A 13893-nucleotide genomic window follows, 5' to 3' on the forward strand; every position below is an offset into this window, starting at 1 on the left:
TGAGTTCCTGCCCCTGAAATTACCGAGGAGGTCCCCTCCTGCTGATAGATTGTGATAGATTGTATACTTGGAGAATTCCAGGCCACCAACCCGTGGCAGCCTGTGTCACACTGAGGGGGCCCTCGGTTCCTTTACGCTTCCCAGACGCTCCGTAGGACTCCAGAAGAGCCTGAAGGTGGCTGGGGTCGGGCCTCAGCTGAAGGTCCCGGAAAGAGAAGACCCTCGCCAACCGCTGCTGTGAAATCAGGGACCCAGGACCAGAGTAGACTTGTGCCGGCGCTAAAACTACCACTCCCAGGATCCCTCGCTTCCCGTCGCCGAGGCTCCAGCCGTGGGATTCCGGCGGTCCCGACGAGCGTGGGCGACGTAGCGCGATGGGAAGTCGACTCCGGGAGCGAGCACTGGCGGAAGCTACTTAGGAAGCGCGGTCCCCGAGAGTGTGCGGGTCACAGACTGGCAGCGACGGAGGAAAAAGGCTTTGGCCAGAAAGAGAGCCCGGAGACTTCTGGGACATGGAGTCTCGTTGGGCTGGGAAGCGTGTGCGCATGACCGAAAGTGACGCTATTTAGGCGCGTCCCCTGTGGCGCCGGAGCAGTACCTGGCGTGTGGCAGCCCCTGGGGTCGCGGTTTCTCCGCTCGCGCCGGCACCGGCGCCGGGTGGCACCCGCCGGTAGCCGGCGGTGGCTTTTCACGCCGTGCTCTGGTCGAGACCGAGCTGTCGGCTGCGCCTGGGACTCCCTGGCCGCGACCTGGCTGTGCCTGGGAGACTGCGAGCGACCCGGCCGGACAGGCCCCACCGGAGCTGCCAGCACCGCGGGCTCAGACCGGCCTCTGCGGGGAGAGGCCGCGGAGAAGAGGAGTCCGCGGGCAGAGCAGGCCTGCAGAGCGGGGCTGGGCTGCCGTGAAGCCACGCTGACGCCCGGGGAACTGCTGGAAGGCGGGGTCCCGTACTGAGACCACGGGGCTGGAGGAAGGTGAGGAGCGGTGGCGGGAACGGTTTGCAGGAGGTCGGGCTTCTGGTTCCAGCCTACCCGCTGTTACTGTTCTGCAGCCCGGACCAGACCCTGCGGCTCTCCTTTCCACTTGGCGGTCGGTCTCCTTCGAATTAAAAATCCTGGGGTCAAAAAAAGTTTGAGGAGCTCAGGCCTGGATAATCTCTGAGTATCCAACCCCTTACCACCATTTGCTTGATGGACCATTAGAGAGAACGGGGCCTGGGAAGGAACACGGGACGTGCTCGGGCTCTCCTCTCGTCCTTCTGACCTCCCAGCGCTGGAAGCAGCCGGGGCCGCCCGGAGCTGGAGCCCATTGGCTCCACCTGGGATGAGGGCGGGTTCGCCCCAGCTGGACTGCGAAGTCGAGAAGAGACCTGGGGATTTGGAGCCGGAAAGCAAGAGCCCTGTTTAAGCTGCAGGGTACCTGCCAGGCCTCTTAACGTGTGCTTCTTCAAGGAGGAAAGGTTAAAATAACATTAAGTACCTCGTTTACCTCTAAGAACCGTAAGCATCCAATAAAGTAGCGGTTTTTGAGAGCACTTTTAACGCCTTGCAAAACAGAACAAAGGTGCATTTAATCTTAACCACCAAGGCCCGCGCCACCCTCCCCTAGATCAGGGAGTCCCTGGACGGGTCAGCAGCTCCAGTTTGACGCCCAGCATGTCGTTGCCTCCCTCCCACGGAGGCCCCGGGGGGCGGGCAGGGGGTTGTCATGCTCTCCAAAGAGGAAAAGACGCTGCCGGGGAGTCAGGTGCAACTCAGTAACATCAGGTCTGTGCTAAGACTTTGTACTTCTTTTTCTGAGGACTGTCCGACCTCTACTGTTTTTAACTGAGATATAATTCATATACTGTAATGCTCACCTTTAAAGTATACAATTCAGTGGCGTTTAGTACATTCGCACAATTGTACAACCACCAGCACTGTTGAATTCTAGAACATTTTCACCACTCCAGGAAGAAACCCATACCATTAACCATGCCCTCTCCCCCCAGTCCCTGGCAACCACTGATCTACTTTTTGTCCCTCTGTCTTGCCCATCCTGGACGTTTCATAAAAACGGAATCATACGATGTACGTGCCTGACTTCTTCCACTTAGCGTAATGTTGCAACATGAATGAATGTACCCCGTTTCTTTTTATGGCTGAACAATGTTCCATTACATGGACATACCACATTTTACCTGTTCCAGGGTTGGTGGACACTGGGTGGCTTCCAGTTTGGGCTGTCATGAATGACTCCGTGACGTGTGCGTGTGCGCCAGTTCTTGTGCGGAGAGGAGCTGCCGTGTTGTGTGGGGACTGTTTCCTGCCTGAGGAGCTCTGCGCGCTTCACACTCCCAGGAGCAGCAGCTGACGGAGGTTCCCCTCCCTCCTCGTCAGCGGCTTCGCGCGCACTTGTCCAGTGATTAATGACGTTGAGCGTCGTTTCACGCACTCTTTGGCTATTTGTGTATCTTGCTTGGAGAAATAATCTGTTCAAACAAACCCTCTGCCCATTTTGAAATTGGTTGTCTTTTTACTGTTGAGTTGTAAAAATCCTTTATCTATTCTGGATATTGGACCCTTAGAAGACCTGTGATTCGCAGATATTCCCCCATTCTGTGATTCCCCTTTTCACTTCATAGTGTCCCTCGAAGGAAGCAGTGTTTAATTTTGCTGGAATACAGTTTAGTTTTTCTGTAGTTGTTTGTGCTCTCGGTGCCATATCTGGGAAACTGTTGTCTGTTAGAGGTCATAACAGTTTGTCCCATGTTTTCTTCTAGGAGTGTCAGCTTTTGCTCTGTAGGTCTTTGGTCTGTTTCGAGCTGGTTTTTCTTAGCGTACAAGGTAGGAGTCTAACTTCATTCTTTCTTTTGTGGAAGTCTAATTGTCCCAACACCATTTTTTGAAAAGACTGTTCTTTCACCATTTAATTTCTCGGTACCCTTGTTGACAATCAGTTGTTCACAAACGTGTTTTATTTCTGGACTCTCGGTTCCTGCCCACTGATCTGTAGGACTGTCCTTACACTGGTATTGCACTGTTTTAATTAGTGTTTTGTAGAAAGTACTGATACTGTGAATGAGTCCTTCAGTTTGGTTCTTCTTATTCCAGGTTGTTTGACTATTTCTGAGTCCCTTCATTTCCATAGGAGTTCCGGGGCCAGTCTATCAGTTTCCGTAGAAGAGCCAGCCGGGACTGCGACGGGAACCGCGCGGACCCACACTGTTCGGCAGTTTCCATGTGTGTGTGCGTTGTGCACTCCCTGTTTTCATTCCTAGGTGTTTCCTCCCCCTAGCGCGCTGGTAAATAGAATTGCTTTAAATTCCATTTTGGGAGAGGGGCTCTTTGCTGGTGACTAGCAGCACACCCGGAGAAGTGTCCGTTCAGACCTTCTGCGCCTGTTCCAGTGGGCCGTCTCTTCGCTTCGTGCTCACTGTGCGTCCTGCGACCTCGACGACCTCGTTTATCTGTGAGCGTTTGTGGGCTCGTTAGGACTGGCGGTATCATGAAATCATGAGTACCGTTTCAGTTCTTCTTTTGCAATCTGGGTGCCTTCTTTCCCCCCCTTGCCTTGCCTGGTTGCTCTGCTAGAGCTCCGGTCAACTCCTGGAGAGCAGCGCGAGAGCAGACCGCTGGGTCTCATTTCTGACCTTCCTCGGACCGTCCGCCTCGCTGTGAGCGGCGGCGCTAGCGCCGGGCTCTCTGCAGACGCCTTTCCTCAAGGGCGGGAGCTCCCTTCTGCTCCCTGCTTACCGAGTGTGTCTTCTCGTGAAAAAGTGTCGTGTTTCATAAAACTTCCTTTTTGGTGTTTACTGAGATGGTCTCCTTCTCCCCCCCTTTGTATTAATATGGTGTTCTACACAGATTGATTTTTTAATGTTGCACCAGCCTGTGTTCCCAGGGTGGATCCCATTTGGTCATTGTACCCCTTCTTTGATTAGGCAAATGTCTGACATTTGCAGAGCCACTTTCTCCAAAGAACTAATAGGTAATATTGGTAAATTATATACTTACTTGCTAGGCATTGTGCCAACTGCTTTATCTTCACTTTCCTCTAACCTGCAAAGCAACGACCTCACAAGGGATTCTCATCCCCATTTTACAGGTGAGAACAATGAGACCTAGAGCGGTTCCGTGATTCGCACGCTGCTGGTAAGTGCTGGATCTGGGGTCCCTGAGGGCCTACTGTCCTCTGGCGCCTCCTGTGTCTGACTGCACTGGCGGGAGTTCCCAGGTAGGAAGGAGAGAATGGGGACATTCTCAGCCCTCTTCCAGTCTGCAGGCTCAGCCCGTGCCCTGAAACTCTCAGTGCCCTCTGAACCCCCCTCAGAGTGAGAATGTGCGCCCTTCTAGCGTGGAGAGCTGCAGGCTCGTGCACCTCACCACTTTCTCTCTCACCCTCCAGAAGCACCTTCTCCGGGCCCTACCACCACTTCCCAAGGGGAAGGCACAGGACAGGAAGGAATGGTGGCTGCTGTCCTCCGAGGTGGGCCACAGGTAAGTTGGAAATGCACTCCGAGAGGCAGCCTCTTTCATTATATTAATATCAAGGGGCTTTTTTTGTTGTTGTTGCTGTGAATTAGAAAAGGAATTCATGTTCATCGTAGAACACCTGAAGAATATAGAGGACACACACAGTGGTGATTCTGAGGGGAGAAGGAACGGGCACTGGATTCGCGGGGAGCTGCAGCAAAGGGACGGACGACGCCCGGGTTCTGGGTGGCGGAGTGGGTGAAGGGAGGCACTCCCGGGCTGCAAGTAGACGCAGACTTGCTTGCCTCCGTGCCTTTGCTCACGGTACGCCCCCGACCTTGGCTAGTGCCCTCCTCTTGCCTCTTCTGAGCCAGCTTCTCCTGCACGGCCGGCTCAGTGACTGCCTCTCTGTGGCCTTCCCTGACTGTCCTTCCCCAGCCCCCCACCCAGGATTCCTCTGCTGTTACCCCCTAAGCTGGTCCTCTCTGACACACCACCACAGGCGGTTGCGCGTGTGCCTGGCGCTCCTGCTGTCCCTGTGCTGTGGGCGTTCACCGGGATGTTTAGTAAATGCCCTGAACACATTCAGCTGTTCCATTTGTGGGCTAGTTTGCACCTGACTCCTCATCGCAGAAACACACATTCTTCTCATGGTTTTGGCTACATCGGCTCGTACTTCCCAAGCAGCTGTCATATTCTGTTGTGTGTGTGCACACGTTTTGTCTACTCACGTGTAAAGTCTGCCGTACCAGAGTTATAAACGTGATGGTGAGACTGCATTTTGTTTATTTCTGTGACACTATCCAGTAGTGTCACCCACACAGGAAGTACTTTTCCGGGGCTACCTCGAGTGTTTTCAAAGACCCCTCTGGGCCTGAGCGCCATCCCACGGCCCCGAGCCAGCAGCCCCCACCTCCCTGTCCCCCACCACTTTTCTTCGTGTTACTGGGCGAGCGGAAACGTGCCTGTCGTTTCAGAGACCCGCGCCCTTCGGCGATGTGACGGTAGCTCTCACCCACAAAGAGCGGGGGCGCCCGGTCCCTGCTCCAGGGCCCGGGTCCCAGGAGGAGACGCCAGAACAGTCCAGGAACTCGGTCCTGCTGGGTAAGGCAACCATTTAACACAGAATCCGCTCACTTCTGAAGACACGCCGCGTGATCCCGAACTGCTGACACCCTGGAGGGGCAGCGTCCATCCCTCCTTGTTCCCTGTTTGAAAATGTCTCTGCATTCTTGGTGGGAAACGGGCATCGTTTCCCCCCCCCCCCCCCCCCGGAGGCTGCACCTCATCGTCTTCCCCCCACCCCCAGTTCCAGGCTAGTTCCCACCGGTTACTGGTTTCCCGTCTTTCTAAGCAGCCTGCCTTATGAGCCTGGCTTGACCTCCTCCTCGAGGCTGTTTTTCTCCCTTAGATGACACACAGAGGGGATGGTCTCAGGCCTTCTCGGCTACGGCCTTCCTCATGGCTGCAAGGACAGTGCTCAGCTGCCCTCTTCCCCTTGGCACGGGTGTGCGTCCCCACCCTTTCCTTGATGACTTTCAGGGCCCTCTTGTCCTTAGAGTCCCTGAGCAGCCCCGTGGCACGCCGCTCCCGGGGGACACCTACCTCTGCATGTACTTGGTGTGTCTGGTGAGGTGCCCGCGGTGGTGGCTGTGCCTGGGCTTGCTCTCGTTCTGTCACCTTATGGCCCTTGTTGAGGCCACGGCTGCTGCAGCCGAGGCTGTTTTGTTAGCTCCTTCCAGAACTGCTTTACCAGGGCAGTGGCCCCATGTCCGCCTCACTACTACTGCACGCCCTCGTGCCCGGCACCGTGTAGGTGCTCAGTGTGTATTTGTTGAATGAATGGAACTAATTGGCCTGTTTCTGCTCCCATGAGTTCTGGGTGGCTCTTAGAACAAATCTCTAAAAGCCCGTTTTTCTGTCCTTGAGTAGGACTTCCAGCTTCCCAGCCTGGCATGAACTCCCAGTTAGAGCAAAGGGAAAGCCCGTGGATGCTGCGGGGAGAAGGCCCAAGGAGCTCCTGTCCAGGTGAGTGAGCAAGCACCAAGCCAGTCACAGTCCTGCAAGCAGAAGCCCCTTTGAAACCCACATTAATGCATTCGGTAAGGGGACAGTGACGGGGGGCACAGAGGTGACACTGGGAATACAGGTAGGGGTGGGGCTATTTTAAATCAGATGATGGAAAGACCACTTTGAGGAGGTGACATTGGAGCTGACACCTGAAGAGAATGAACCAGCCATGTAAATACTGGGTTGGCCAAAAAGTTCATTTAGTAGTTTTCTGTAAAATAAGACACATTTTTCATTTTCACCAATAACTTTATTGATCTGATATTTATGTAGGATATTGGCTTCTAGTGAGTAGAGGCCAAGGGTACTGGTAAACATCCTCTAATGTATAAGATAATTCCACTGCAAAGATTTGACCAAAATGTTAATAGTAACAAGAAACTTCGCAAACCACTTTTAACATGTTCAAGTAGTCACAGCACCCTCTCCATGCACTGCACACATCTTTGCGTTTCAGTTGTTTTTACCTTCCTTGGAATAATATAAAGCATGATATGCCAGAAATGTTGTGTATCTTCTTCCCTCTTCAGTATTAAAATGTCTGCACAAAAATTCACCAGTGTTGGTAAGTTTTTTTTAAATGCTCACTTATATGACAGCTGTCACAATACAGTGTAACACAGTTGTTTCTAATGAAGTTAAAGACAACTAAGCACTACTGGAGCCACCACAGGGGGCAAAAAAAAACAAACTTTTTGGCCAACCTCATCTTTGGGGGAGAAACCCCCTGAGCCACACAGCACATGCTGAGGGTTTGAGCTGGGGATGAGCGTGGCTTGTGTTAGGATTACGAGACCCCAGAACTTGCTGAACAAGAGGAATGGGAGCTGGCAAGGGCCAGACGAGGGAAAGCTTTGGAGGCCCATGGCAGGGGATTACATTTTCCTCAAGAAGACAGGAAGTCATTGAGGGTTTTGAGCAGGGAAGGGACAGTATTGATTTGTGTTTTAAAAGACAGACGTTCAGGGTTGAGGAGCAGAAGCTGGAAGGTCAGCTGAGAATCTGTGGCAGACAGGGTCCAGTGAGAGGCGGTGCTGGGCAGTCAGGAGGATTCAGGGTGTATCTGGGTATGAAAGCCAAAGGACTCGGCAGTGAATCAGATGTAAGAGCAAGGGGCAGTAAGGATGGCCCTGGCCTGAGAGTCTGGCTGCCTGGGAAACTGACAGAGACACTGGCTTCAGGGGAAAAGCAGCAGCTCTGTTTTGGGTGCGCTCAGTCTGGGGTGTTGTCAGCCTTACCCAGGGTGCAGCACTCGGGAGGGGTGGGCTGAGGTGTGACAATTTGTGGCCACCAGGTGATCTTCGGAATTGGTCCTTTTCCTGTCACTCTTCCTCAGAGGCTCAAGTCTTAAGTAATCAAATGCAGAGACACCCTCAACCAGAAGCGGGCCTCCGGTGCGCACGCTAGCCTGGGTGTTAGTGCGCACGCGCACGCTGGAGGGGCACCTGCCCGACGTCAGGTGGTTTGAGGCGGCTGCAAGGAGAACGTCCACGGTGACAGCGAGCGCGCACGGAACACGCTATCGCTCGGGCACCATTCCGGGCTCGCTGTGGGCCTCAACTCGACACTAGTCCGCACGGCGATTCTGCGTGAGAGCCACACCCACGAGTCAGTCCAAGGCACTGAAAATTAAGTAGTTGGACAAACGGGACAAAATCCCAAGAAAAAACTAAGTGAGATGGAGACAAGCTACTACCAAATTAAGAGTTCAAAACACTGGTTGTAAGGGTAGTCAAAGAAGCCGGGAGAATAGGTGAACTCAGCAAAAATTTTAAGAGATAGAAAATATAATAAACCAACGAGGACCAAAGAGTAACAAATGAAAATACACTGGGGAGAACCAACAGCAGAGCAACTGATACAAAGAATGGGCTGGAAGACAAATTCATGGAAATCACCCAATCACATCAGTAAAAATTAAATTATAAAAAAATGAGGTTTAGGGGTCTCTGGGACAGTATCAACTGTACCAACATGCACACAGTCACAGTGGTCCCAGAAGAGAAACAAACCTATGTGCATCCCCGTCTTGGTGAAGGAGACGAACATCCAAGGCCAGGAGGCAGTCCCGATGAGATGAAGCCGAAGAAGCCGACACCCACACGTCGTAATTAAAATGCCAGAGTTGCAGAGAATTTGAAAAGCAGCAAGAAAAAAGCAGCTACTTCTACAAAGGAGCCCCTGAAAAACTACCAGCTGACTTTTCAGAAACTTTGCAAGCCAGAAGGGAATGGTGCAGTATACCTGAAATGATGAAGGGGGGCAGGGCAGGGAGAGCAAATGTATCCTACATAGTGAGTTTATCATCCAGAACTGAAGGCTAGTTTCCCAGACAAGCAAACACTACACCAGCATAAGAAAGTGCACAGGTGATGTCAGCATCATGGCAGAGTACGGAGACTCCTTTGATTTCACCTTAAACTTACAAGTCAGACGTCTGTAATCCAACAAAGGTCCCTCTTCTCAACACACAAACCTACCCGAGATGTCCGTGCATGGGTGTATCTGAAGCAGGGACACCGGAATGCACAAGGGAGGCCAGGGTCCATGTCTGCAAATGCAGTGCAGCTGCCCTACCTAACACAGCACAGCAGCGTGGGTGAAGCGCCACCCCCCCCCCCCCACACACACACACACAATGGCCCAGAAGAAGCTAAGAAGGGCAGGAGCCAAACTGGTACCCATGAGTCTGGCTCCCTCATCCCACCCCCCAGGTGCAGCAGCAGAGAGGGGTCTAACAGCACAGCAGTGCTGGTGGCCATTAGGAACAAAGAGGCAGCCCTGCAGGCCCGGGACCCAGCTGCTTCCCCCACCTGCACCATGGCGGTTATGCCCCTGACTGAGGCCACCCAGGCACAGTGGCACACCTGCCGTGACCCCCGAAGCACAAGTAAGCAAAAACAATGAAAATGTGCACTATGCCTCACCTTCTAATGGCAAACAAAACACAGACCTCTAATGATCAACCTGTTGAATGAATCCTTACGATCAAAACAGTACCTAAACAGAGTCCGCTATCGCACATACAAGTGGAGGAACAGTCCGTCAAGTACCATGAACAACCAAGGTAACATGGTCACTTCCAACTGTCTAGAAACCAGTCTGAAAGTGGAAGGCTGATTTTCAAGATTTCTGTCATGAAACTCAATGATATAGAAGAAAGGCACTTGAGTAAAGTCAAGAATAAAATTAATGAACCAAAGGAATACTTTACCAAAGAGACTGGAACTATAAGGAACCAAATTCTGTGGCTGAAGAACTATCAATAAATGATATGGGGAATACATTCGAAAAGCACTGGCAATATAGCAGACCAGTGTTACAGTCGGTGAAACTGAGTTTTGAGAACTGACTCCAACAGAAAGAGCTACAGAAGGGCAATGGACATCTCAGAAAACGGGAACAGAAAGCTTATTCAAAGAAATAATTGATAAGAACTTCACAAACCTAGCGAGAGAACTAGAACTAGTATAAGCTACTAAAAGAATATGAAAGTATTTCAATATAAAATGACCTTCAAGATGCATTAAAACTGTCAAATATTAGTGATAAAGAATTCTCAAGGCAGCCAGGGGAAAAAAGAACTGTAACCTGCAAAGGAAAACTCATCACATTATCCGGAGTTCTGAGTAACCGCACAGGCCAGGAGAGTAGAATAATGTATTTAAAATACTGAAAGAAACCGCTAGCCAAGAATATATCCAGGAGAAATTACCCATGATAGGTGCATGGGTGAAGATGTAGTACATGTACACAATGGAATCTTCAGCCATAAATGGAATATTCAGCCATAAAAAATAGCATCTTGTCATTTGCAAGGGTATGAATGGACCTAGAAAGTATCAAGTGAAAAAAGAGGAAGACAAATACCAGCTGATTTCACTTTTATATGTAATCTAAAAAACAAACTGAAACAAACTGGCAGCTACAGAACACAAACTGACGGTTGCCGGAGGGGAGGGAGGCAGGGGCCGGGCCTACAAGGGGAAGGGGAATACGAAGTGCAAACTCCCCGCTATAAGGCGAGTCACTGGGGTGTAAGGACAGAACAGGGGGAAGAGTCAGGACTGCATGGTGACAGACGGTTGCCAGACTTCGTGACAGTTACTTCGTAAGGCATGTAAGTGTTGGGTCACTGTGTTGTACATCTGAAACTAATATAATACTGTAGGTCAGCTATAAAAATATATTTTAAGAAATCATGAAAAAAACACTCTACTAAAAATAACACTGGTTCAGTTAAATTTAGAAAAGAATAAAAGATCGAGATCCCTATCATCCCACCACACAGGTAAACTCAAGTTTTCCAAGTCTTCACAAGACACAGTAAGTGTGGTCTTACATACTCCTTCCTCACTTAGCAGTATGTTTCCATCATTGCGTATTCTTTGAAGGGTTTCTACAGCTTGTGTTACAAATTAATACTGTCAAACATTAGGAAATACAGGTAAGTACTGAAGGAAACAGTATTGTTCCTAACCCCACAACCCAAACAGTACAGCCCATACTCCTGTGTTATCTTTCCAGTGGATTTCAAACATGACTCTCAATTGCTAAGAGAGACCCTTGGTTGGCTGTGCTGTGGTCATCCCCTCATTATTCAACATCTAGGTGTTTGCTTTCAACAACACGATGTTGCCCGTGACAAGCGCCTGTTGCAGCTGTTATGCCTCAGTGGTGCCTTAGGGTAGAGGCTCACAAGTGGCCTTCTGAGGTCAGCGCTTGAACAACTCCACAAGTGCGACCATGTTCTCCAGAACGGCCCCCGTTCACACGGCTGCACCCATGTATGAGATATCCTGCGGTGCTGCGCTCTCACCAATGCTAGACTTAAACCACTTTTTTTAATCTTTAATTTAAAAAGTGAAAAAATTCATGGTCATCAGCTTTTTAAAATGAGTTTTTGGAGCCTGGTAAGCAGACTGGCCAAACCACACTGAGAATCGGGAGCCAAGACAGCGTGCGACAGCCCCGAGCGTGGGAAAGGAGCGTGGGAAAGGAGCCCTGCATTGGAGGCGGAGACCAGGGTGATCCACCCTCTGCAGCGCAGGGGAGGGGCGACCGGCTCTCATGAGTCCTCTCAGCCATCACTCGGTTTAGAACAGAAACGTGAACCAGCCAGGTTCTGGATGAGAGGAGGTGACGCACCAGACCTGTCTGCATAAGAGCTCAACCAAATCCCTCCCGTCTTGTGTGTGTTAGTAGCATCTTCCACCGAAGGAATTTTTTTAAATCACCTAATTTTTTTTTTTTTTTTAGACTGGAAGACGGTGTCTGAACCACTGCCAGAGCAGAATGTTTGTGACGAAGCATCCCAAGACACACGGGCAGAGTTGCCCGCCGGGGAGCCCCACCTTAGGACCTGTGAACTGGGGAGGAGCCTCAGCCCGAGACCAGTCCTTTCCCCACAGCACCGAGTTCCCACGGAAGGGAGGCCCCATAAACGTGCAGCACGCACAAAGAGCTTCGGAAAGAACTCAGACGTAATCAGATCTCACGGAGCGAAACCGTACACGTGTGACGAGTGTGGCAAAGCCTTCAGTTACTGCTCTTCCCTCTCGCAGCACCAGAAGAGCCACACAGGGGAGAAGCCGTACGAGTGCAGTGCATGCGGGAAGGCCTTCAGCCAGAGCTCCTCGCTCATCCAGCACCAGAGGATCCACACCGGGGAGAAGCCCTACAAGTGCAGCGAGTGCGGAAGGGCCTTCAGCCAGAACGCGAACCTCACCAAGCACCAGCGAACGCACACCGGCGAGAAGCCCTACACATGCGCGGAGTGCGGGAAGGCCTTCAGCGACTGCTCGGCCCTCGTGCAGCACCAGAGGATCCACACCGGGGAGAAGCCCTACGAGTGCGGCGACTGCGGGAAGGCCTTCCGCCACAGCGCCAACCTCACCAACCACCAGCGGACCCACACAGGGGAGAAGCCCTACCAGTGCAGCGAGTGCGGCAAGGCCTTCAGTTACTGCGCCGCGTTCATCCAGCACCAGCGGATCCACACGGGCGAGAAGCCCTACAAGTGCGGCGCGTGCGGGAAGGCCTTCAGCCAGAGCGCAAACCTCACCAACCACCAGAGGACTCACACCGGGGAGAAGCCCTACCAGTGCGGCGAGTGCGGGAAGGCCTTCAGCCAAAGTACAAACCTTATAATCCACCAGAAGACCCACACTGGGGAGAAGCCGTATAAATGTAACGAATGCGGGAAACTCTTCAGCGAGAGCTCAGCCCTCATCCGGCATCACATCATTCACACGGGGGAAAAACCCTACGAGTGCGGCGAGTGCGGCAGAGCGTTCAACCAGAGCTCGTCCCTCAGCCAGCACCAGAGGATTCACACGGGCGTGAAGCCCTACGAGTGCAGGGAGTGCGGGAAAGCCTTCAGATGCAGCTCTGCCTTCATCCGGCACCAGCGCCTCCATGCGGGGGAGTAACCGGAGCAGGGCCAGCATGGACAGGGACCAGACGGGGTTTGGAAACCTTGGGTTTTCAATGTGTATCAGAGCCACATGCTTCTGTACCTTTGAGTCACTATTTTATAGGGAAGGTCTCAGCTTTTCTCAGCACCTCCTGTAAGCTTAAACAATCCACGTCAAACTCCTAGTTACCAGCTCAGTGGGCCAAAGTGCTTTTCACGTTAGCAAGCACCCCAGAACCCTGGGCTCTCCCCTTGAGGACTGCTGTTGCAGGAGAACGAATACTGGCCAGGGAGGAGTGCTTCTCTATTATGGGGTCAGGATCTGACCTGGGGGAGTGAATTCAAGTGAGAAAGGGATCCTAGAGCCAACAATCACTGAGCACTAAAATCTCACTGGGGGTGGCGGGCAAGGGAAAACCTACACAGCTGCTTACATCTCTCCACAAGGCCCTCCCTTTCTGTGGAGACCCTCGCAGGGAGGGACAACTGATGCCAGTCCTGTGCTGTCCCTGGGCCAGAGGCAGGCGGGTCATCTTCACTTCTTCCCCCTCACTGGGAACAGCCACTGCCTTTCCCACTTTGCTCCTACCAGGGTCCTACCCAGCTGGTAGGTTACGTCAGCATGTGCCTTCCCCGGTCTTTGGTGAGGTGAGGGGCTGGCTCCAGGGCAGACTTACAGCAGGTCACCTGCTGTAAGGGAAGCCTTCGTCCCTTATCCTCACCCGAGGCCTCGAGCTTTGACTCATCAGGGGACCCGACACACGCAGCAGTTTGTTCTCCGGCCCCGACTGCACCTGGGGTGATCCACACCCACCCACTAATGGGAGGGCAGAGAAACCACCAAGGGCAGGGAAATGAAGTTCTGGGGTCAGTCACTCCCAGCTTCCTTTAGGGCACTGACAAGAAGCCCCTTCTCCCTCCGAGTGGTGCTTCAAGCCACTCAGGTAAGGCTTA

At 52.2% G+C, this 13893-nt stretch overlaps 1 protein-coding gene across 4 annotated transcripts; it reads left to right on the plus strand.

The window, feature by feature from the left end:
• Positions 1–360: 360 nt before the first annotated feature.
• Positions 361–13494, plus strand: ZNF79 (zinc finger protein 79). Of its 4 annotated transcripts, none has more exons than XM_036022254.1 (6): positions 361–974; positions 4087–4215; positions 4387–4478; positions 5432–5558; positions 6387–6482; positions 11784–13494. In XM_036022254.1, exons 3-6 carry the CDS (start codon positions 4446–4448, stop codon positions 12953–12955), a joined length of 1428 nt encoding a protein of 475 aa, XP_035878147.1. In that variant the 5' UTR covers positions 361–974; positions 4087–4215; positions 4387–4445; the 3' UTR covers positions 12956–13494. The 4 variants fall into 4 exon arrangements, with proteins under 4 accessions (XP_035878147.1, XP_028378064.1, XP_035878146.1 ...); XM_028522263.2 differs by having other exon boundaries at positions 4087–4133; XM_036022253.1 differs by lacking the exon at positions 361–974 and having other exon boundaries at positions 3820–4215.
• The last annotated feature ends 399 nt before the right edge of the window (positions 13495–13893 follow it).

This window comes from Phyllostomus discolor, chromosome 3 (assembly GCF_004126475.2).
Source record: "Phyllostomus discolor isolate MPI-MPIP mPhyDis1 chromosome 3, mPhyDis1.pri.v3, whole genome shotgun sequence".
Taxonomy (NCBI): Eukaryota; Metazoa; Chordata; class Mammalia; order Chiroptera; family Phyllostomidae; genus Phyllostomus; species Phyllostomus discolor.

Bases quoted from the DNA above. Each gene is read 5' to 3' on its own strand.
- ZNF79 (XM_036022254.1), top strand. From the start codon at position 4,446: ATGGTGGCTGCTGTCCTCCGAGGTGGGCCACAG. The intron at 5,559-6,386 runs GTAAGGCAACCA...GTCCTTGAGTAG, and splicing joins CAGGAACTCGGTCCTGCTGG to GACTTCCAGCTTCCCAGCCT. The intron at 6,483-11,783 runs GTGAGTGAGCAA...TTTTTTTTTTAG, and splicing joins CCCAAGGAGCTCCTGTCCAG to ACTGGAAGACGGTGTCTGAA.